The sequence below is a fragment of the Hyperolius riggenbachi genome, chromosome 1 (assembly GCF_040937935.1).
Source record: "Hyperolius riggenbachi isolate aHypRig1 chromosome 1, aHypRig1.pri, whole genome shotgun sequence".
NCBI classification, from domain to species: domain Eukaryota; kingdom Metazoa; phylum Chordata; class Amphibia; order Anura; family Hyperoliidae; genus Hyperolius; species Hyperolius riggenbachi.
Genome location: NC_090646.1, coordinates 122013819 through 122038143, shown reverse-complemented (window position 1 = coordinate 122038143; position 24325 = coordinate 122013819). Strand labels below are relative to the sequence as shown.

General features: G+C 44.6%; 1 protein-coding gene across 1 annotated transcript in view; it reads right to left on the bottom strand.

The window, feature by feature from the left end:
- Window positions 1-24325, bottom strand: part of UBE2K (ubiquitin conjugating enzyme E2 K) — a 67441-nt gene that overhangs the window by 33344 nt on the left and 9772 nt on the right. The window contains exon 2 of the mRNA XM_068278466.1: window positions 1454-1547. Coding sequence (XP_068134567.1) covers window positions 1454-1547 — 94 coding nt within the window. The remainder of the gene's footprint in view (window positions 1-1453; window positions 1548-24325) is intronic.

The following is a 24325-nucleotide window of genomic DNA, read 5'->3' as shown; positions in this document are numbered from 1 at the left end:
AGCCTCTAGAGATGGCAAATCATTACTGTATGTGGAGTTCATGTACATTTTATGTTAGGTTTTCACAAATGTATGCAGTTTGGTATTGAATCAGAATCAGGTTGTATTCACCCAGTACAGAGGATTATTGTTGGTACAGACAGATCAGCAGACTTTCATGGGTACATTCATGGGTAAAAATTACATGAGCACACATTACTCAATAGGAAATGCACATATTACGCATTGGGGATTGCCATTTGAGTGTGTGTGTGTGTGTGTGGGGGGGGGGGGGGGGAGGGAGGTTGATGTGTTTCATTGGTTCAATCCCCGAAGGCGTACAATTTGCATAGAATTAACATTCAGCCTGCATCAACTCAAAATTCTTAGCATCTCAATGACCATCTCTATTGGCCACACGTGCCATTTTTCTTAGTCTATCTCTTAGATCATATCTGCTTAACCTATTGCCCCATAACTCCCAGTAAATTTTTGGATGACTGTCAAATAGGTGAGCAGGGGGTAGTGGAAGATCTACATCAAGCAGGTGGCACTTGCAGAGCTCTGTGATCAGCCTGCCAGCCCACGATCACAGCTGGCAGGCTGTTAGGGGGAACAAGGCACATTATTTACATTGTACATTGCTGTGATCTGGCGCAGTGCTGTACAGGGGATAGCTCTGTCACTCAGCTGTCCTCAAGAGTGGCACGGAAACAGATCCCTCTCATAGGCTGATGCCTATGAGAGGCGATCATAGTGATTGGATCTTGGCTGGAGGAAGGGAAGGTGGGAAGGAGAAAAATAAAAAGTTTTTATTTAAAAAAGAAAAACAAAAACTGCAGCAGCAATCAGATCCCACCAACAGAAAGCTGTTAGTGGGCAGAAAAGGAGGTAAGATTCATTTGACTGCTAAGTTGAATGGCCGTGCTATAAACTGTTGAAGCTGCAGAGTGCTGAATTGTAAAAATTGGCCTGGTCACAAGGGGAGTGCAAGCCTGTGGTCCTCCAGTGATTAAATTGGGATTTGTTGCTGGTTCATACTTTCCATAGAAAAAAAAAGCAGTATATAGTGTCGAATTAGGATGAGGAGGATCCCAGCAGCACTCAGGGACAAAGTAAATTGGCGGAAAAATGCCACCATGGTCAGTTGCTAGTCTCCTGTGTTTTCAGGGGCACAGAAGACGGGGATGCCTGAATGGACATCAGACAGGTGAAATATCTCAGATGAACATTCCAGGCATCAGAGGTTTCATGCTGTAAGCACCTGAAGAGAAAATGAGCAGGCAAGTACCAAACCCGAGGTCACGGGAGAAACATCTTGCTGCTGGAGTATTGCTGGAAGTGAAAAACAACTATCATTTCTGAATAAACTAACACTTCAACAAACTTGGTTTCAGATACAGGAGAATAAAGCATGCTGGAAACTGCATGAACCTTAGCACTCAGTATAAACACTTCAATCAGCAGTTCTTACCTTCATATGGTGTATCTGGAGGACCAGCAATTTCCCCTCTCAGTTCAGAGAAGTTCTCATCTACTAGGTCTACTTTGATTTGGTTTTTACTAGTCTTTAGGAAAACAGAGAATACAGAAAAGAAAGTACTGTTAGAAAAAAAAATTCTAGGAAAAAAAAAAAAAAAGTGTCAAACAAGAAACATCAAATCTCCAATCAACTAGGAAAGAAAGCTGCAATGAACATCTCGCCATGTATCCACAAATTGCCAGCAGTCAGTGGTGTGCCTAGCTTGTGAAATCCTCTGCTACCTCTTCCCAGAAAAGGGACACTATATCAAGAAGAGCTAACATAACTATTAGAACAGCTGGGCCTCTCTGTGTGAGCCACTGCTTGGAATCTGCACTGTAACAGCAATGACTGAGCATTGCCCAAGACACCAGGTGGCCTGAAAAATAATAAAACAACTTGGGATATTCCAAGAAAGAAAATGTGATGTGACTGACAATGCACAGACATGTACTCAGTGACACAGAGGTGTAGTGTTGGCTTAAAGCACTATACCTAAATGAATGAAATGATGCACAACAACCAGAGAGGACAAATCAACACCTTTAACCCCTGGCGGTATGATTCGTTCCTGATTTTAGGGTCTAAAAGCAGTGTAATTTTTTCACGTACTTTTAGACCCTAAAGGCAAGAAAAAAAAATAACAATCATACCATGAGAGAGCCTGGAGCAGCCCTTGCACTGACTCCCCCTCCCTGGGATCCAGCGCTGCAATTCTCCCTCCATCCTGCGGGTGGCGCTGTAACCCTATACTGAGATTGCCGGCTGTTACCATGACGACAGTTGGCTATCTCACCAGGGGGGTGCAGAGCCTCCGTGGACAGGAAGAGGAATGGCCGCCCGCGTCTGGATCGCCCCCGGGAGGTGAGTAAGAACGCCTGCTGCAAGCAATGCTCTGCAAGGACCTCCTACCAAGCAGGAGATGTGCGCGCAGCCTGTGCGACATCTCCTGCAAAACAGAGCCCCAGGACTACAATTTTCAAAAAGACATTTATGGAAAGCGTATTTTATAGGGCATTTTGTTGCTATTAACTATTGTATAATGCATGTACTATGCATTATACAATAGTTAATATCAACAAAATACCCTATAAAATACGCTTTCCAAAAATCAATTCAATTATAATGCAAGTAGTTTGGTATAGTGTATATTTCGTAGCTGAAAAGCCCCCTTCCTCAGAGTTCAGAATGTCCTCAGGATAAATGCAGCAGAAGCAGAAACCAAAAACAGGATCATGACTATCTAAAAAACAATGAAAATCTGGCAGCTATACCGAAGTTAGAGGTGGCAGCTACGGAAAATACAGAAAGAATATTAATATAAAAAGATGTTTTTGTATTTAGCAAACAGAAAGGTGAACTAGAGCTTCAATAGTACCCAAAGGCAAAGTATAATACTTTGGTGCCTAAAATCCAAAGTAATGTTTGTCCTAAAACTGTTGCCGTGGAAACAGTGTTTAAAGTCCTATCATTGAAACAGAGAGCACTTTCAGCATCCAGGGGTTGATACACTAGGTATTATACAAAGAATAAAGTGAAAAAGTTAAGAATTACTGTCAACAAAAGTTTAAAGCAAGAAAAAGGCATTACAGTGATAGCACTATGTGCTGGGCTGCTTTACTTCCTGGTTTTTGGGTTTTTAGTACCCCTGAAACAGGGGAAAACCATTATATTGAGCCCATTGTGGGCTACATTACTGTGACTCCTCATGCTGCTTGTTGTCTTTGGGGTCCCTCCTGTTCCACCGCAACACACATGCGCAGTTCTGAACAGGGCTGTGGAGTTGGAGTCGGAGTCGAGGAGTCGGAGTAATTTTGGGGACCCGGAGTCGTGGTTTCAGAAACTGAGGAGTCGGAGTCGCATGATTTTTGTACAAAATCCACAGCCCTGTTAAGTATTAGACTAAGGAGTCGGAGTCGAGGAGTCGGAGTCTGAGCAATTTTGGGTACCCGGAGTCGGGGTTTCAGAAACTGAGGAGGCGGAGTCGGAGTTGGAGTCGGAAGATTTTTGTACCGACTCCACAGCCCTGGTTCTGAATTACTCAAGCATGGCCTTGGGCACTTCCACCAGATTACTCAGCGGAAGGCGCCAATCGAATATTTAATAGCAAATATATTGGCGCCAAGACGCAATAGAACCGCCGCCGAGAAGAACAATGTCCAAAAGTTCAGAAGTCAGGCATACATCAGAAGTCAGCACAGGTTTAAAAAAGTAATTGTATGTAGGGAATGATAAATTCTTCACCACTATAAATCAAATGCTAGGTATCCGCCAAACAGCAAAACAAGAAAAGGCTTACCAGCTCCCAACAACCCACATTATAAGGTTGTAAAATGGCTCAGATCACAGATAACATCCAGGGAACATCAGACGTCTTCAAGATCCAGTGGACATCCGTATGGAGGTAAAGTTTCAGGAATTTACATAGGAAAACAAAATGTACATTCCTGAAACTATACCTCCATACGGAGGTAAAGGACATGATCTGTGGACCTGAGCCATTTTACAACCTTATAATGTGGGTTGTTGGGAGCTGGTAAGCCTTTTCTTGTTTTGCCGTTTGGCAGATACCTACCTCTGAGCATTTGACGTATCGTGGTGAAGAATTTATCATTCCCTACATACAAATGACTTTTTAAACCTGCGCTGGCTTCTGATGTATAATCGAATATTTAGGGCCATTGCACACTAACTGCGCTGTGTGTTTCTGTAGCGTTTCCATCTTGAAAAACACATTTCCGTTCCAAATTTTGCCGCGATTCTACCGTGATTCTCATTCAAGTGCATTGCAATGCATTTTTCAAAACAGAAACGCTGCAGAAACGCAGATACTGTGCAGGTGCCCTAAAGGGGTGGGGGACAGAGAATGGCAGAGACCCTGAAGACAACAAGCAGTTGGAGGCTGCTCTGCAGCAGGTAATATACTAGGGCTTAATTCACTTTTTGTTTTCCTACTTCGGGGTTTATAAAATAAAAGTCATGTAACATATGCTTAATTCAGCTACAAAATAAACAAAAAGTAATGACTGAACTTTTCAGCTCCAGAATGTCACCAGCAGTGTTCTCTCAGCCAGATAAAAGTGTTTAAGTCTTCTACATTAGAGTTCTATTTATCTGGAACTCAACCAGGGCTATGGAGTGAAAGTCGAGGATTCAAAGCTATTTTGGGCACCTGGAGTCTGTGGATTCATAAACCTGAGGAGTCGGAGTCCAATGATTTTTGTATCCTGGTAAGTATTAGACTAAGGAGTCTAAGTAATTTTGGGTACCTGGAGTTGGAGTCGGTTGGTTTTGTACCAAATCCACAGCCCAGAACTCCCCTAACCAGCAGTCTCAATCAACCTGCACAAATCACTGGCAGTACTCACAGAGTGGTTCTTAAAGAGAACCTGTACTGAGTAAAATTATTTAAAATAAACACATGAGGTAACTTCAAATGAACATGACATAGTTACCTTGCTATCAGTTCCTCTCAGAAGCTCACCATTTTCTTCTTACAGTGATCCCTTCTAGTTCTGACAACATTTTGTCAGAACTAAAATATATCAGTTGCTGTCAGTTATATATCAGTTGCTGTCAGTTACAGCTGAGAGGAGAACTGATGTGTCCATGTTTCCCTATGGCTCAAGTGGGCGATGTTACAGTTTAAGGCCTGGAACCCACTGAAAACAGCAAACGCAAAACGCTACCGCTAGAGTTTTGTCTGAGCGGTTTGCAAGCGGATTCATGCGCGTTTGCGGTCGCGTTTTGCAACATTGTATTTTTTTGCTCAGCGGTTGTGTAGCGTTTTGCGTTTTTATCCTGATTGGTCCTGTGAATTATTTTTAATTTTGTTACAGTGTGCTGAACCGCAAAACGCTAGCAAAACCGCTCAGTTTAGGTTTTGCTGAGCATTTCCGCTAGCGTTTCAATACTTTACATTGAAGCGCTAACGCTCCCAAAATGCTGCATGTCCTGCGTTTGCGTTTCTGGGAAACGCAAATGCTCCTGTGGAAGTTGCCCCATCCATTAACATCAGCTGAGCGTTTTGGCAAAACGCTAGCGTATCGCAGCGCTGCCAAAATGCTCAAAAAAACGCTCTTGTGGGTTCCAGCCCTAACAGTGTGCTGACCAGAAAGCGGTTATGGGGTAATAGCCATTTTCAAAATGGAGGACGGAGAATTCCATTGATCACAGGACGCAGGAGAGGAAAAATAGATTGAGGAGTAGACTACACAGGAGTTAAGTATGACTTGAGTATGTTTATTTTGACTTAATTTTCAGTTCAGGTTTTCTTTAACCACTTCAGCACCACAGGGTTTTTTGCTTAAAAACCAGAGCAAAATTTTCACATTTCAGCGCTCCTCCCATTCATTCACCAATAACGTTATTGCTACTCAGATGTAAATGATCTATATCTTGTTTTTTTGCCACAAATTATGCTTTGTGAGGGTGATATTTGCTTTTAGTAATTATGTTATTATCTGTGCATTTTAAAGGTAAAAATGAGAAAATACACTATTTCTCCATTTCCATCCACTATAGTTTTCAAATAAACAATGTTACCATAGGTAAAACCCACACATTGTATTTGCTAATTTGTCCTGGTTATCTCAACATTTAAATAATGTTCCTAGTACAATGTATGGCAATAATATATTAGTTTCTGGTTTGTGTTTTTTGTTTTCTCATTGTACTCTATCAGTAATTAAAAGCCCTTATCTTCATGATTAACAGTAATACACTCTCATGGCATACATATTTTAAAAGCTAAGTCCTTAGGGTAACTATGTATTCTCTTTTCAATGCTGTCACTTTTGTTTGTTTTTTTTACAAGTATTTATTTAGGGGTATAGAGTACATGAAAATAACAGTTTTATTGCTTTTCATTCAGTTTTCCGGTAAAAAAAAAAAAAAAAAAAAAAAAAAAAATCACATGACTTAGCCCTCAGTTGTCAAACAACACAAAATCTATTCTCTCACTTGTCACGGTTAAAATGATACCCTATATACATAATCAGATAGCTTATTGGGCATACAGCACACTGTTTACCACAAGTACGCCTATCTACTCCCCTGAGCTTCAGATGAAGTTTTGTGGGGAGTAGAAAAGCGTAGCAAGGGATTCAAAGTGGTTAAAGCGACACTGAAGCGAAAAAAAAAAATAGGATATAGTGAATTGGTTGTGTACTATGAATAATTACTAGAAGATTAGCAGCAAAGAAAATATTCTCATATTTTTATTTTCAGGTATATAGTGTTTTTTCTAACATTGCATCATTCTATAATATGTGCAGATTACACAACACTCAGCATTCAAAATGATTCTTTCAGAGCAGTCTGAACTAATGACCTCTCCTCTGGCAGAGAAAAAGTAAATAGTTCAATAACAGTTGAGATAATAAAAGTCAGATAACAGCCCTCTCCACGACTTTGAAAGTCGTAGAGCTTAATGGCTTGTTTGCATAGAGATAACAACTGGAGTTAGGTCCGTACACACGCCGGACTGGAGGCAACGACGGGTCCGTCGTTACCTCCCGCTGGGTGGGCGTGCCAACAACAGTCCGGCGTGTGTACGCACTGTCGGCGGACTGATACGGCTGTTTCAGAGCGATCAGATCATAGACTGATGTATATGATCTTAATGTTTTATTTTTTATCTGTAGTACACATACAAGTCATAATATCATAAAAATTTTTTCGCTTCAGTGTCTCTTTAAAGACTGGGTGCATGACTCCCTTAAAGTGGACCTGAACTCTTGCACAGGACAGAAGAAAAACAGAGAAATGCACCCTGTATGTAATTAGAGAGTGTAGCCCAATTCCCCCATCTGTGACTAAGCACAATTTGTAATTTGATCCATTAGCTGTGTCAGCTGACAGACACGGCAGAGAGCTCATTTGTAAATACAGGATGTTTACAATATGGGCTTGATTCACAAAAGAGTGTTAGCTGATAGCACAGCCGTGCTATGCAGTTAACATGCGAAGTGACGCGCGTGCAAAGGCTTACGCCTGCGTGCTACACAAAGGTTTGCAAGCGATCACGCAAGCATTCGCATGCAAATGCGAACAATCTCGAGCACAAACATTAGTTAGCACGTGGGCGTAAGCCTTTGCGCGCGCAAAGCTGCACGCGTGTCACCTCGCGTGTTAACTGCATAGCACGGCTGAGCTATCAGTTAACACTTTTGTGAATCAAGCCCTATGTCTGCATCCATGAAAGCAGGAAGTAGACAAACTGCAGATTTATTGCAAGATTTGTATCAGCTGGAACAAAAATGTTTTCTGTAAAGGTTATTATGCTGTTGCTTATCTTTTAGAGTTGAGATGAAGTTATGAGTTCAGATCTACTTTAAAGGATACTGAAGGCAAATTCTTTTTTGCAAAACAGAGGTATTAGGCATGTTTTTGCAGCAGTCCACATACAACTCCCCCCCCCCCCCACCCCCCTTCCTTTCCAATTCCTTGTAAAATGCCCCCATAAGGGTTCAATGTAGCAGCCAGGTGGCACACTACTGTGCAAGCATTGGCGGCGTGTCGTCGATTGCTCTGCACATGCCCACTAAGCATGCACACTACGAGGCCAGCACTTGCACAGTTGTGTGCAACCTGGTCAACTTGGCTCACTTACAGAGCATTTACAAAGGAATGGAGGGAGACTGAGGAAAATCAGGGGAGCACTGCGCATGGGGACTGCGGCCTATACATGCCGGAAGGTGTGTGTGGAAGGTGATATATATGTGGCTGTATACACTGCTCATGTGAACCTGGCCTCCACAAGACAAGACAAAATGTTATTCCTCAGAGTTTTATCAAATGCTGAATATGTAGTCTTTTTTTAACGACTTTGCATCAGTTTGCGTAGTAAGCAGGGCTGTGGAGTTGGTACAAAAATCACCCGACTCCAACTCCTCAGTTTATGAAACCACAGACTGACTCCAGGTACCCAAAATTGCTCCGACTCCTCGACTTCAACTCCACAGCCCTGGTAGCAACTTCTTTCGATCTCAACATTACAAAAAATAGTCTGGTCACAAACACGCAGTTCCTACATTTGTAACCTCTGACATATTTGCACTGTTACTTCCTCCATGAGTAATGCAGTCACATTTACAGTTACCAGGAACATACTGTACGTATGGCAACAGAAGCCGCCTACAAACCAGGAACATACATAGCTAACAACAGTCATTAGAAGCGACCTTTTATCAAGGAATATACACTGCCTGCACAACTCACCTATAAACCAGAAGTATATGTAACCAAGAAGAGTCATCATATCAGTCCATTCTTTACAACACACAATTTAGCCAACACAAACCTTTGCTTTTAAACGGTCACAATGAAGAGCTGAAATGGTCAGCATTTCTGTTTCACACACAGAAGTAAAGACAACCTGCTGACTCGGGGGTGCAGTGTGTGTGTGGTGTGCGTGTGTGTGTGTGCGTGTGTATCGCACTGTCAGATCCAGGAGGCAGAAGCATGCACATCACTGCCAGCGTACAACAAGCTAGCCACAGAAGCATTTGTAATCACAAGGGGCTTGATTCACAAGAGAGTGTTAACTGATAGCACGGTTGTGCTATGCAGTTAACACGCGAGGTGACGCGTGCGCAGCTTTGCACGCGCAAAGGCTTACGCCCACGTGCTAACGTTCTGCACACGATAACACGCGCATTTGGGCACGTGATCACACGCAACCTGTGTTTAGCATGCGGGCGTAAGCCTTTCGCGCGTCACTTCACGTCTTAAGTGAATAGCATTAACCTTGCTATCAGTTAACACTCTGTTGTGACTCAAGCCCAATATGTACTAGGAAATGGAATTGTTATAGTACAGCTGTAATAGCCATGAATAATTACATTTTACATAACTTTGTTGCCCCTCTGAGGTTGACACCTAAAGTCACCTCTGCACCCCCACATATTCCTGTCTAAAGGTGCCCATACACTTGTCAGATTGGCAGCAGATAGATAAGAAATGCATCTGATGATCTATCTGATGCGTTTTTAGAACATTTTTTACCAGGATAGAATTCCAATAGATTTCAGTTTGAAATCTATTGAAATTCGATCTGATGGCATTTTTTTGCCATCAGATTTCCATTAAGGCCAATGCAAACTGATAAGCAATCTCATCAGATCGACCTAAATTTACCATCCTGCCAGTTCGATGGAAATCCATCGAAATCGCCCATCGATCGGTCGATTGTCCAACCGATTTGCAATCGATCGGGATCGGTCGGCCAGAAAATCGGCTGAGTGTATGGGCCTCTTAAGCTCTGTGCTGACACCAGTTCAGGCCATTACAGCATAGGGACAATGAAAGTGGCTATTTGAACTGTGAGAATTCTTGCACCTGATATTTCTGGCCCTTGGAATGCTCCCACTGAAATGAATCTGCAAACTGTGGCCCTGGGAACTCTCATCACTGAAAGGAACCGCCCAAGAGGTGGCAAATAGACACAGGTGCCAAGAAATCCCAAGGATAAAAGGAAGACGTTTCGGAGTGATGGAATGCAGCGTGGGGTGCTGCGGCCAGAGAAGGCAACAAGGGTGAGTTAACCCCTCCTGCCGTGGTTCACACGTACAAACACTGTTTCTGTGGCCAAATCAGGTGGAACAGATATGAGAATTAGAACGCTTAAAGGGACTCTGTAACAAAAATGTCATTGTGTTTTCTACCATCCTACAGGTTCCTAAACCTATTATAATGTGCTCTGGCTTACTGCAGCACTTTCTACCATCATTATCTCTGTAATAAATCAGCTTATCTTTCCCCTGTCGGACTTGTCGTCCTGTGTCTGAAAGGCTGCCAACTCTTCAGTGTGATCTGCTATGCATGCCCCCTCTATGCACACTCCCCTGTGTGTGTGTGTGTGTTATTTACATTAGCCAGCTTTTCTCTGCTCTCTTATCTTTTACAAGCTGGATAAATCCTCTGTTCATATACTGATGAGTCACATACTGCAGAATTACAGACAACCGGGCAGAGCTGTCTGCAAGAAGAAACAATCAGCTTGTAACTCTTCAGTGAGCTGAAGGGGGAAAGAAACACACAAATGATCTCGAGATTCAAAAGGAAAGCTGTATACAGCCTGATTGTGTATGGATGTATTTTCTATGTGTGGACATACTGAACATCAACCTACTTCCTGTTTTGGTGGCCATTTTGTTTGTTTACAAACAAACTTTTTAAAACTGTTTTTGACTACTTTTATGGCGGCGGGGAGCGGCGAAATTGTGACAGAGGGTAATAGGAGATGTCTCCTAACGCACTGGTATGTTTACTTTTGTGCGATTTTAACAATACAGATTCTCTTTAAAGTAACACAGAAATGAAAAGAAGTAGAGATTTGATACTTACCCGGGGCTTCCTCCAGCCCCATAAGCTCGACTGAGTCCCATGCCGCCCTACCGCGGTCTGCCATTCAGCCGCTTTCAGCCCCAGTAACATCTCAGTCTCGTTCAGTCTGGGTCTTCTGCGCATGCACGGACCTCCCATGCATGCACAGAAGATTCAGACTAGCTTATATGGTTAGAGGAAGCCCCAGGTAAGTATCAAATCTTTACTTCTTTTCATCTCTGGTACACTTTAAAGATGTAAAGTCAAGACTGAAAAATGTAAAGTTCTTTTATAGCGCTACTCCTCAGGTGACAGCATCAGAAGCTTGCCTGTTAAATGATTATTCTTATGAAACTCTACACCCTCCTCCCCCCCCCCCCCCCCCCAATCGACAACACTGCAGCAATCATTTTTATCCAGAGTAATCCAAAGCTCTGTGGCCACCCTTACCGGCGTTGCTGCGACTTGCTTCCAACCAATAGCCTAATAGGCAGCTGCCGTGCTGGGGGTTGGCCACAGTGACACAGGTGAGTGTGGTCACAGAACTTTGGAACACTTTGGAAAGAAAAATGCCAAGGGGGTGGCGCAGGTGGGCAAGTTTCTGCCAGTCACCTCTCAATTAAAGTATTGCTGTAAAAGAGCTTTACAGTCCTGGACATCTTTAATCCCTACTGTACGCCTAAATCCATTAACAGAGTATTCTCCATTAAACTTCACACAGCTGTCCATTTTTTAAATCTGGACTACTTGAGAAACCTGAAATGCTGCTTCAACGTCTCTCTCAAGAATTCTTATGCAACACCCCCCTAGGATAAGATATCTCCTCAGTCATGAACTCCCCTGCTGCATCCTATGGTTTATCATGATTTCTCTTGCAGTACTGCCTGAAACTAAGGGCTGGTTCACATTGGGGCGATTGTTCAGCGCTTTGCTGATCGCCGGCGATCAGCAAAGTGTTGCTACTAATGTATCCCTACGGATACGATCAATCGCATACGCGCTGCATGCAGCGTTTTGGGGGCGACTGCTCTGCGATTCCCCTTCTATTGAACTGGAATCACAAGCGCAAATCGCGCTGAATTGTGAGATCTTGCCAGCAAATTGCGTTGCGAACAAGATCGCGGGCAAAGCACTGAGTGTGAACCGGTCCTAAAATAATTTCCTCCCCATCATGAATTCTTCTGCAGAGCCATACCAGGATAAAATGTTTGGTCTAAAATCTCTGCTTTTTTTTTAAGAACTCAAGATAAAAGAGGTTTTGCTCAATCACGAATTCTCCAGCAGCAAAAGCTGAAGATAAAGGCACACAGTGGGCAAATAATTCATGCTTACTGCGTGTCTTTTTTTCCTGCATGCAGAAACCGCATTAAAATGTGATCAAAGCCACTAATTTAAGTCTTATTTATATTGGGTGCGTTCAGAAACGAATTGCGCATGCACTTAAATGTGTTTTTGTTCAGCATGTGTTTTGCTTATTTGATGTAACAGTAGTGAAAGATTTTTTTTCTTTTTTTAATTAGGGGTAGAAAACTCATCTCCAATGCTATGCACTAAAAAAAAAAAAAAAAAAACACATCCATTCACTTGCATTGGAATCATTGGAAGAAGCGGCCATGCTCCTGTCCATGCACTAGCCACAAAGAATGACCTGTGCCTGAACGGCGGCACGGACCAGTTCATGAACAGCTTTTTCTCCATGTATGCTACAGTGCAGGTCATACTTTGCACCAGCACATACAGTATATTCATATAAATTTAAAGGAAACATCAATCAAATAATGAGGCCCTACGATATAATTACCCGAGGCAGCCGACAGGTCCCACGCAGCATCTCCGCGCACGGCCGTCGGCTGGGATCCCTGCCGGTGCAGAGGGTGACCTCAAGATCGTCTCTAGTGTGCCTGTGCAAACGCTGCTGTCAACCCAGCCTACGTTGTCCACGGTGTACTGCGCAGACGCAGAACTACTGCACCTGCGCAGTACACTGCAGACATTGTGGACTTGATTGACACCCGGACCGGCAGCTGCAAGCGGAGATGCTGTATGGGACCTGTCAGCTGCAAGGGGCTGGAGGAAGCCCTGGATAAATATATCATGGGGCAGCATTATTTGATTGATGTTTCCTTTAAAGGGAACCTGAAGCGAGTAAAATTATTTAAAATAAACACATGTTGTAGCTGCAGGAACCATCAGTTCCTCTCAGAAACTCACCATTTACTTCTTACAGTGATCCCTTCCAGTTCTGACAAGATTTTGTCAGAACTGAAATATACCAGTTTCTGCCTGTCAGATATATATCAGCAGCTGTCAGTTACAACTCAATGTGCAAGGTAATGTCTATGTTTCCCTATGGCTCAAGTGGGTGATATTACAGTTTAACAGTGTGCTGACCCAGAAGCTGTTATGAGGTAATGGCCATTTTTAAAATGGAGGACAGAGAATTCTATTGATCACAGTGGGCAAATGAGACCCAGGAGAGAAAGATTGAGGATTAGACTACACAGGAGGCAAGTATGACCTGTGTATGGTTATTTTGACTTTTTATTTTCAGTTCAGGTTCTCTTTAAGGCATTGTAGCTTACAAGCATGCATGTTTGCTGCTAGAGAGGAATAGGGGAGACAGGCCTCACAAACCGGCCTCACAAACCCCTTGAATAAAATAAATATCATGGGACAAACATACAGACATTATACTGTTAACCAATTATGAATATTGGTGTGACCATCAACTGTCTGCAAACAGCAAGGGAATATGGCATGAAAAGAATACAGTAGTTGCCATACTGATGTCACATTTTAACAATAACTTTTGTTTGACTGTTGCGCAGATCTTTTGTGTTCAATCTTGTCTGAATCACACCTGCAGCAAACATGAGTCAGATCACCTGATGTGCACACTTGTCCTGGGTTTGTGACTCAGAAGGTATTGGAGGCAGCAGACCAGCATTATGCTGAATACACACCATGCGTTTCCGCGTCTAATGCGTCCTTCGATATGCGTCGATTCGATTATTTCCGAGCATTTCCGAACGCATTTCGATGATTTTTAGGTCGATTGCCATGTAAAGTATGGCAAATTGACCTAACAATCCATCAAAACGTGAATCGGACATGTCGGAAATAATCAAATCGATGCGTATCGACGGACGCAACGAACGCGGAAACGCATGGTGTGTATCCAGCATTATAGGCAGGCAAGTGGCTTTTTTTTTGTTTTGTTTTTTAAGTAGGTCAGCTCTGAAATCTCCCTTCACATTTACAGCTAGGGGATGCAATATGCAAAACGTCTTCAAACATCCCATTAAAAAAAAAAAAGCATAACATACATCTTTGCATGCCTTGGAGATTTCCTCCACTGTACAGACACAGATGTTTCCCATTTCTGATAAATCAACAGTATATTTCTGTGAGCCAGTTGTCACAATGGACTTTATAAAAAGGCAGTTTGCATGAAGCTCAGCATCCCACTACTTAGTTATTGAACTTTGACTTTTTTTTTCAAGCCACTGTGTCTGCGCGACCCTGGCTATACGCTTCCTCGCCTGCGCAGGACCCTTTAGGCGACATGAAAAAGGATGCGCGCAGTGGCTTGCAACATTACAGTACTCTTTAATTATGCCATAGTGAGCAAATAAAATTTGGCACCAGATGCTGGCAGGGCAGCAAAATTGGGAATCCTCAGCCACAGGGAGAATTCTCATTGGTTAATGCTGTTGATAGGGAGAATTGGTTTATTGCATCCTATGGAGAGCACTATGCTCTTGCCTGCCTCCATGCTGAGTACAGAGGGACCGAGCAGCGGGACACGAGTGGCGATCTCTGGTGAAGCTGATAGTGCAGAAACTACAAATGGATGCAAAATGGATAAAGCGCATCTTTACCGTGCACGTTTTGCATCCGCTCGAGTGTGAACCGGCACTTAAACTCCTTCAGCATTGCAATATCTGGATTTCTTGTAGGATAGTATGTGACTGGCTAGAGCCAATTCTAGGTACAATAGGGTTCTGGGGCAAAAGTAAAAAAACAACCTGGGAACCCCCCAGACCATCCCCAGGACAACAAATTCACCCCCCCCCCCCTAATAAAACTGAGTCGTTCGGTTGATTTTTGTACCAAATCCACAGTCCTGGTAAGTGTTAGACTAAGGAGACAGAGTCAGGGCAATTTTGGGTACCTGGAGTCAGAGTCGGTGGTTTCATAAACTGAGGAGTCGAAGTCGGATGATTTTTCTACCAACTCCACAGCCCTGAAGACTATATACTCTGTACAGAGCTGCAGAAGATGCCAGTACTATATAAATACTAAATAAATGATAAAAAATAGATGAGGTTGTAAAAGATTAAGGGTCACCATACATGGTACAATTTTTCTTTTTTTCCGGTTAGATAATTTAGTTTGATTATTCCGGAATATAAAGATTTTTCCAGCATGTCCGATCTGATTTTTCTCGAAAAAAATTGGATAATCGTTCAAATTTCTTGATTGAAAAAAAAATAAAAAAATTTTCAACTTTCATTCGATTATTTAGATCGAATAAACCGGATCAGCGAACAGTTTTATTGTACCATGTAGGGCCACCATTAAAGAAAGACAGAATTGGCACTAAAAAAAAATGCAGCTATAAAGACACAACTACTTCCTAAACAGGAAAGCCTTTTTCGTACGTAACACCCATCAATGGTTGGTAAAAAGGCTCACAATCAGGGCTGGTGCACACCAAGATCGCCTCTGAGTGCTTTTAAAAACCGCCAGGGCTTTAAAAAGCTCTTGGCTAACGTATTAGAATGGGATGGATCACACTAGAGCGATGTGATTTTCTCCCAAACGCAAACACAGGTCCTGCAGCATTCCTGCGCTTTTCTGAGGCAATTCAGCTTCAATGTTAAGTATAGGAAAGTGGAAAATTGCTCTGAAAAGCGCTAGAACAGAACGATTTTCCGGGCGTTTATATTACAGAAGCTGTTCACTTCCAGCTCTACTGTAACAAAAAAATAAATGCTACACCAACCCCCCCCCCCCCCCCCCCCAAATCACAAGGAAAGGCCGTCCTACTTACCGGTAGTAGTGTTTCGGCGAATCCTCCAGGACAGCCACCTGAGATTACCATTGAGCCCCTCCCCTGTGGAAACAATGCACATGTAATTAATTAATTAATCAGTCCTCTGACCCACCTCCTATATAGCCAGCCTCCTCCTCTACCTCCCTAGTTCATTACAAGAGAATCTGGCTCACCCTCTTTAGTTATACTATTCTATTTAATATACAGTATCAATTTTTTAGGGCTGGGTACTAAGGCAGCTGTCCTGGAGGATTCGCCGAAACACTACTACCGGTAAGTAGGACGGCCTTTCTCTCATCATCCTCCAGGACAGCCACCTGAGACCAGCGAGAAATCTTTACCTTAGGGTGGGATGACTGCTTGGAGTACTTTACGACCAAACGCCTGATCCTGGCTGGACAACAACTCCACACGGTAGTGTCTCACGAATGTAGAGTGTCCCGACCATGTAGCCGCCTTACATATCTGGTCCAGAGTTGCCCCGGATCTTTCCGCCCAGGATGCTGCCAGTAACCGCGTGGAGTGTGCTCTAATGCTTGGAGGTGTGTCAGTCTGTGAGCTGTTATAGGCTAGCTGTATCAGCTGTCGAATCCACCTGGCTATGGAATTTTTAGATGCCTGTAACCCCTTCCGGGTGCCAGAAAATAATACAAATAGATGGCTAGACCTTCTCCATTCCTGTGTCCTCTGCAAATATGTGATAATTGCCTGTCTTACGTCTAGGTTTGCTAGCCTTCTTTCCTTATCATTCTTGGGGTCTGTAGAAAAGGATGGTAAAATAACTTCCTGCAGTCTATGGAATTGTGTGGCTACCTTTGGCAAATATGTCGGGTCTGGTCGAAAAACTATTCTGTCAGGGTGAATTACCATATAGGGGTCCTTTATTGATAGTGACTGTATATCCCCTACCCTCCTTGCCGTTGTAATCGCCACCAAGAAGGCCACCTTTAATGTTAACAACCTAATAGGGATGGTCTGTGCTGGTTGGAACGTATCAGACATTAGGAAATCTAGGACCAATGCAAGGTCCCATGGGGGTGCCATCTTCACAGGCACAGGCTGTGATCTGGCCACCGACTTCAAGAAGTTCTTTATATGCAATTCAGCGGATAGCTGCCTGTCCAAGAACACTGATAAGGCCGATACCTGGACTCTGAGGGTGCTAACTGCCAACCCCATGTCCACCCCGTCTTGTAGAAATTCCAAAATAAATTTTGTTTCATTTGAACCAATGTTATTTTTCTCCTTCCAAGAACAAAAAACTTTCCATACCTTGGAATAAATCTTCCTAGTATTCTCTTTCCTGCATTTAAGTAGAGTATTAATTACTCTATCTGAAAACCCTAGCCCCTTTAAAGCTTGCCTTTCAGGATCCAGGCCGTGAGCTTCAGGAACGCCGGGTCCGGGTGCATCTGTCCATTCTGTATTAGTAGGTCCCTTCGGTCGCCTAAGTGCCAGGGCCCCTGTATCTTTAGGGTCTGCAGAAAGGGAAACCAGGCCCTCTTTGGCCACCAGGGTGCTATGAATATTACCTCCGACCGGGACTGCCTCAGTTTGCTGAGGACTCTCGGTATCAAATTGAATGGGGGAAAGGCATATAGAAGGCCTCTCGGCCATTCCAGTGTCAGGGCATCTAACCGGTCTGTTGAAGATGAAGGGTGTAGGGAAAAGAAATCCCTTGTCTTTGCATTTTGAGGTGTGGCAAAAAGATCTATGCTTGGTCTGCCCCACTCTGCTATGATGAGCTCGAAGACCTCCTGGTTCAGCTGCCATTCTGCTTCTATTAAGACCGATCTGCTGAGGGCATCCGCCCAGCGGTTCTGACTCCCTAAAATATGGGTTGCTGCTAGTGACTGTAGATTTTCCTCTGCCCATGTAAGGATCTGCATTGCTAGTTCTCTGAGAGCCTGCACCCTGGTGCCTCCCTGTTTCCTGATATAGGAGACTGTGACCATATTGTCGGAGAACAACAGTACCTCCCTGTTGCTTATGTGTGGCAGCAAAGACTGTAGAGCCAACCTGACCGCCATTAGTTCCCTGAAGTTCGATGATCTCTGGCTGAGTTGAGGGAACCATTGACCCTGTACCTGCTGATCCAGACAGTGGGCGCCCCAACCCCATGCGCTGGCATCCGTGTATAGTTTCACTGGATTCCTTTGCATCCAGGGACGTCCCCTGGACAGGTGGTCTACATTCATCCACCACTGGAGGGAGAGCAGCACCTGCTGTGGGGGGTTCACTCGTCGATCTAAGGAAGACTTCCTTCTGTCCCAGACCATAAGAAACCAAGCCTGTAATTCCCGAGTGTGTGCTTGAGCCCACTCCACAGCCGGGATTACCGAGGTCATTAGGCCTAGTAGGGACATTGTCTGCCGCAGTGACACCGACGGGGCTGATGTATACTCGGCCACTGCCCCCATCAGTCTGCTGACCTTCGGTCGAGGAAGCAGAATCCGCTCCTGCCTCGAGTCCCAGATTAGCCCCAAAAATAGAGCTGTTTGGGATGGCTGAAAACAAGATTTCTCTCTGCTGACTAACCAGCCCAGACTCTCTAAGGTCTGGACGCAGAGCTGTAGGCTTTCCTTTAAGGATTGCTCGGTATTTGACAAAATTAAAAAATCGTCCAGATACGGAAGAACCCTTACATTCTGGAGATGCAAATGCGCGACCGCTTCCGCAACGACCTTCGTGAATATCCTCGGGGCTGAGGATATTCCGAATGGCAGGGCACGGTATTGGTAATGGCATACCGCATCCCCCATGACTACCGCAAACCTCAGAAACCTCTGAAATTGCGGATGGATCGGAAGGTGGAGGTACGCGTCCTCCAAATCCAGCGTGGCCATAAAAGCTTCTGGCCAAATTAAATTGCGGATTGATGCGACGCTTTCCATCCGAAATCTTTTCTCCAGAATGTAAGGGTTCAGGGGTTTCAGGTTGAGAATCATCCTGTATTTCCCTGAAGGCTTCTGTATTACAAAAACTCTTGAATAAAACCCCCTGCCAAATTCCTGGATCGGAACCCTTTGAATCACTCTCTGTTGCAATAATTTTATCACAGAAGAGCGAATTGCTTCTGCTTTTCCTGGGTCCCTGGGGGTCCCCGTGATCACAAAATTCTTGGGGGGGGGGGGCTCTCGGAATTCTATCCTGTACCCATTCCTTATTAAATCTAAAATAAACTCGTTTCCTGTTATACTCTGCCAGGCTTGAAAAAAATAAAGAAGCCTTCCCCCCACCTGTAGATCTATGTCATTTGTCCGATTTTGAGGTGGTTGGCTGAGGCTTATTGAACAGGAAGGTAGAAGACCTTCCCCTTCCTGTATTATAAGTCCACCTTTTGGATCCCTGCTGCTGCTGCTGACGCTGTCGGAACCCCTGACCACTAGCTTCTCTTCTGGGGACATAACGTCTCCCTTGAAAGGGCCTATTTGTTCCTCTTCTCCTTTTATCCGGGAATTTCTTAGTTTTATTGGAAGATCTCTCTAGAATACCATCTAGATCCTTCCCAAATAACAACTCTCCCTGAAACTCCATAGCACATAACCTGTGTTTGGATGAAACATCGCCCTCCCAGGCGTTTAACCACACCGCCCGTCTAGATGAATTTATCAGGGCCGCTGTTTTTGCAGCAGATCTTAACGACTCCGTAGCCCCATCTGCTAGGAAAGCTACTGTCTTTGACATAACTGGAAGGGAGTCTAAAATTTTCTCATGTGGTGTACCTGCAATAAGGTGCGCTTTTAATCCCCTCATCCACTTCTCCAGGTTGCGAGTAAGACAGATGGCTGCAATAGCTGGTTTAAATCCGAAGGATGCTGCCTGCCATGCTCTTTTAAGGAGGATCTCTGCCTTCCGATCCATAGGATCCTTTAGGCTGCCTGCATCTTCAAATGATAAATCTGTCGACTTAGAATATTGGGCTAATGATGCGTCCAACTTTGGGCACTTTGACCATAACTCCTGATCCTCTTGCTTAAAGGGGAACCTCCTTTTAAATGATCTAGGGATGAATAATCTCTTCTCAGGCTGCTTCCACTGAGAAGATATGACCCCTTTAATTGACTTGTGTACAGGAAAAGTCCTGCTATCAGTCTCCTCTAGTCCCCTGTATATATCGTCTTGGACTGACGTAGTCGGGGTGGTCTCCTGAATATGCTCAGATTCATACACCGCCTTAAGGAGCTCTGATGTATCCTCTATACTGAATAGGTATCTAGGCATTCTAGCCGTAGCTCTCGCTGTATCATCCGAATCCCTAGCCTCCCCTTCCTCCAGAGATTCCCCTGAAATATCTTCCCATGAATCATCTGGAGAGTCAGGTTCTACTGGAACAGATGGCAACATCCGCCTGGGCTGAGTCAGATCCTGCTGCCTGGAACCTGTATCCCCTGTCTGACCCTGCGGCTGTTCCCCCGGTAGAGGCTGGGTGCTCACCGCAACTGCCTGCGTGCCACTGTCTGCCGTCAATGTAGTCAGGGGTGTGGGTTGGGGCTGCACCTGTGCTGGGGGCTGGGTGGGAAACGCTGCTCTGAAGGCTGCAAAGGTGGTAGTCAGTTCCTTCTTCATAGACTTCATTAAGTCAATCATCACCATATTAGTGTCAGGGATAGTGTCCCCCCTATGTCTGCACTTGTCACATGATGATCGTGTGCAATTTGGTGGCATCACCTCCCCACACCTTGAGCACTTATTAGTCTTTTTAACATGTTTCTGTAAAACAAACAGAAAAGAAATAAGGCTGTTAGTACGCTCTGCAACCCTATGCAACTGTACAGAGTAGTGCGTATAGGGTGCAGAGTCACTTTCAGCTGTACCTGTGCCTGCTGGCTCTGTGTTTCTGCGGCTGGTACACTGCTGTTGTCCGCGGTGGAGGCATCTGTTTGCTCCATGTCCACACTGCAGCGTGTCGGCGTTCCACGTGTACTCCCCTAGCCCCCGCAACAAGGATATTGCCCATCGGCCCGTAGCCCCGCCTCCAGAGGTCAAAGAAGATCTTCCGGCTACTGGCCAATGACACCCGCGGTGGGCGGAGCTTACGCGACTGATCGCGTCCGCCCACATGACCGCAGGCTCCCACGTGACTTCCTTCCGGAAGACGCCGATGATATCTGGCGGCGGCCATGAGAGGGAACGCTTCAGGCTTCTCCCCAGCCATCCGCGCCGGCAGGTAGTGTACGCCATCCCCGTGCTTTCCACCGCCTGCCCGTTCGGCCGACTCAAGCCTGAACTGCCCTCCTATGGGGAAAGGAAAATCCTGCTCCATCTATAGGTGCTATCACACGCTCCCCTATAGCATAAAACAACAAACAGTGCACTGTCCACGGGTGAGTGGAAACAATGAAAGAACTAGGGAGGTAGAGGAGGAGGCTGGCTATATAGGAGGTGGGTCAGAGGACTGATTAATTAATTACATGTGCATTGTTTCCACAGGGGAGGGGCTCAATGGTAATCTCAGGTGGCTGTCCTGGAGGATGATGAGAGAAAAATCACTTTAAAAAAAGCGCTGAGCATTTGCGATTATTCTAGCGCTTTCTGGTGTGCACTGACCATTACACTAAAAGTGTGGAACCATTCTAACTATAAAATGAATGCTGACACCTTACTATATGCCATTTTTTCTTCAGTTCATGCAGGTTTCCTGAGTCATGGACTTTGACGGCACAAATTATAAAGACGACTGTTAAAGAATGTTTATCAGAACACACCCTGCCATGCTTCCAGGAAAGCTCCAACTCCATTTACTTTCACTTTATAAAGTCCCAATTCATATAGACACTAGCAGTAAAATGTACCAAATCAAAAATCTAAGGCCTGAATCTGGGAAAAGAATACAACACAAAACTGATTCTCATATATCTAAAGCACTGAAACACGAATTTGTTTGTAATTTAAACCAGTCACAAATCTGCACATCTTCCAACTGTCCCCTTTGTACCCAAATATCCCACTCTCGCTGTTCTCAAGTGTACCAGAGATGACATGCAAGAGAAATTGTATACATACCATGCGGGCTGATCAGTCCCTCGGCGTCCTCCTCTGCTGCCTCCATTTTCTGCTATGGGTCCTGGTGAGTCAGTTGGCGCAGTCCAGCCAAAGCGCTCCCACGGCTGGGAGTGTTCTGCACAGCAGTACTGCAGGAGCAGACTGATCCCGGCCATGGGAGCGCGATGGGGCAGGCACAAGGCCGGGCTTGCGCACTGAACTCCGATATGCTTACTTACCGGGAAAATAGCTTAGAATGGAAGCAGTGGAGGATGACGCCGAGGGACTGATCAGCCCGCATAAGGCTGGAGGAAGCCCCAGGTATGTATACATTTTTCTCTTGCAGGGCATCTCTGGTTTCCTTTAAAGGAGTTATCATCCAAAATCTACAAAATAAGGTTTACTCACCTGGGGCTTTCTTCAGTCCCTTGCAGCCGACTGTCCCATGCTGACCGCTCCGCCGTCGTCCCGGTCTCCTAGCACGGTGCGGAGGCCGACCCAGAGGTCGTCCTCCCTGGCCAACCGCTGCAGTCAATCAAGCCCACGTTGTACACGGCTTACTGCGCAGTAAGCCGCGTATAACGTGTGCTTGATTGACAGCGGCAGTTAGCGCAGGCACAGGGAGGACGACCTCAGGGTCGGCCTCCGCACCGTGCTCAGGGACCAGAACGGCGGCGCAGTCCAGTTTTGAAAGAAAAATAAATAAATGTGTATTGCCCAGTTCACACAGACGCTTGGTGGGTGGTAAATGACGGCTGTGGTGCTCAACATTAAAGCGCTGACCAGTCAAGTGACTGGACAGCCACCGGTACAATCGATGTCATTTACGCAAACACTGCGTTTTGGTCCCTATTTTTCCCAGCGCCTGCATGGCACTTAGGCGATCCTACAAACAACTTGATGCCTGCAGCAAAGCATTTGAAACGAGACACCAGTTAAAATGTTGCCCACAAGGATAGAGACCAGATTCCTCAGGCGACAGATCAGGGCCAAGGGTTGCACAGACATCGCAAAGCTGGAGGGTTGGGACGATGGTAAGGGTTCCAGATTCCAGTGGGAGGGGTAAGGAGAATAACAACGTGCACGAGATGCAGATCCAGATTGCTCAGTGTTGTATCAGGAAGGCTGTGCACATGCTAAAATTCTGGGCAGAGACTGCTGACTAGCTGAGAATCATGTGCATATATGTGGGTTTATGTTGCAAATGACTTATCGCTAGAAACTGTTAATGAAATAGTAACATAGGTGTCCATTATTAGCAACAATTACACCTGTGTTCTAAAGCAATGTTGTGTTTGCTAATGGTATTTTATAAAAGACAACCAATAGAAATTTTGCAATTTTCAGCCACTCTTAAAACTGATTGTCCTGATAAAAAAAATAAATAAAAAAGGCAATAAAACAGGCCTTCTTCAGCATTACAAAATGCAAATAGCAACTGCCCAGCGATTGCGATTTTGTGGTGCAGTTTCGGCATTTGCGACTGGGCAGCACAGTGACAAAGTGGATCCCAGCCAGGGCACCATCTGCACAAGTTTGTACTGTATGTTCTCCGTGTCTGTGAGGGTTTCCTTCGGGCACTTCTGTTTCCTCCCATATCCCCAAAAACAAAGTTAATTGCCTTCCCACTAAAAAAAAAAAAAACAAACACACAATTGGCCCTATACAGGTCCTTCTCAAAAAATTTGCATATTGTGATATAGTTCATTATTTTCTGTAATGTACTGATAAACAGACTTTCATATATTTTAGATTCACAACTGAAGTAGTTTAAGCCTTTTATTGTTTTAATATTGATGATTTTGGCATGAAGCTCATGAAAACCCAAAATTCCTATCTCAAAAAATTAGCATATCATGAAGAGGTTCTCTAAACGAGCTATTAACCTAATCATCTGAATCAACTAATTAACTCTAAACACCTGCAAAAGATTCCTGAGGCTTTTAAAAACTCCCAGCCTGGTTCATTACTCAAAACCGCAATCATGGGTAAAACTGCCGACCTGACTGCTGTCCAGAAGGCCATCATTGACACCCTCAAGTAAGAGGGTAAGACACAGAAAGAAATTTCTGAACGAATAGGCTGTTCCCAGAGTGCTGTATCAAGGCACCTCAGTGGGAAGTCTGTGGGAAGGAAAAAGTGTGGCAGAGAACGGTGCACAACGAGAAGAAGTGACCGGGCCCTGAGGAAGATTGTGGAGAAGGACCGATTCCAGACCTTGGGGGACCTGCGGAAGCAGTGGACTGAGTCTGAAATAGAAACATCCAGAGCCACCGTGTACAGGCGTGTGCAGGAAATGGGCTACAGGTGCCGCATTCCCCAGGTCAAGCCACTTTTGAACCAGAAACAGCGGCAGAAGCAACTGACCTGGGCTACAGAGAAGCAGCACTGGACTGCTGCTCAGTGGACCAAAGTACTTTTTTCGGATGAAAGCAACTTTTGCATGTCATTCG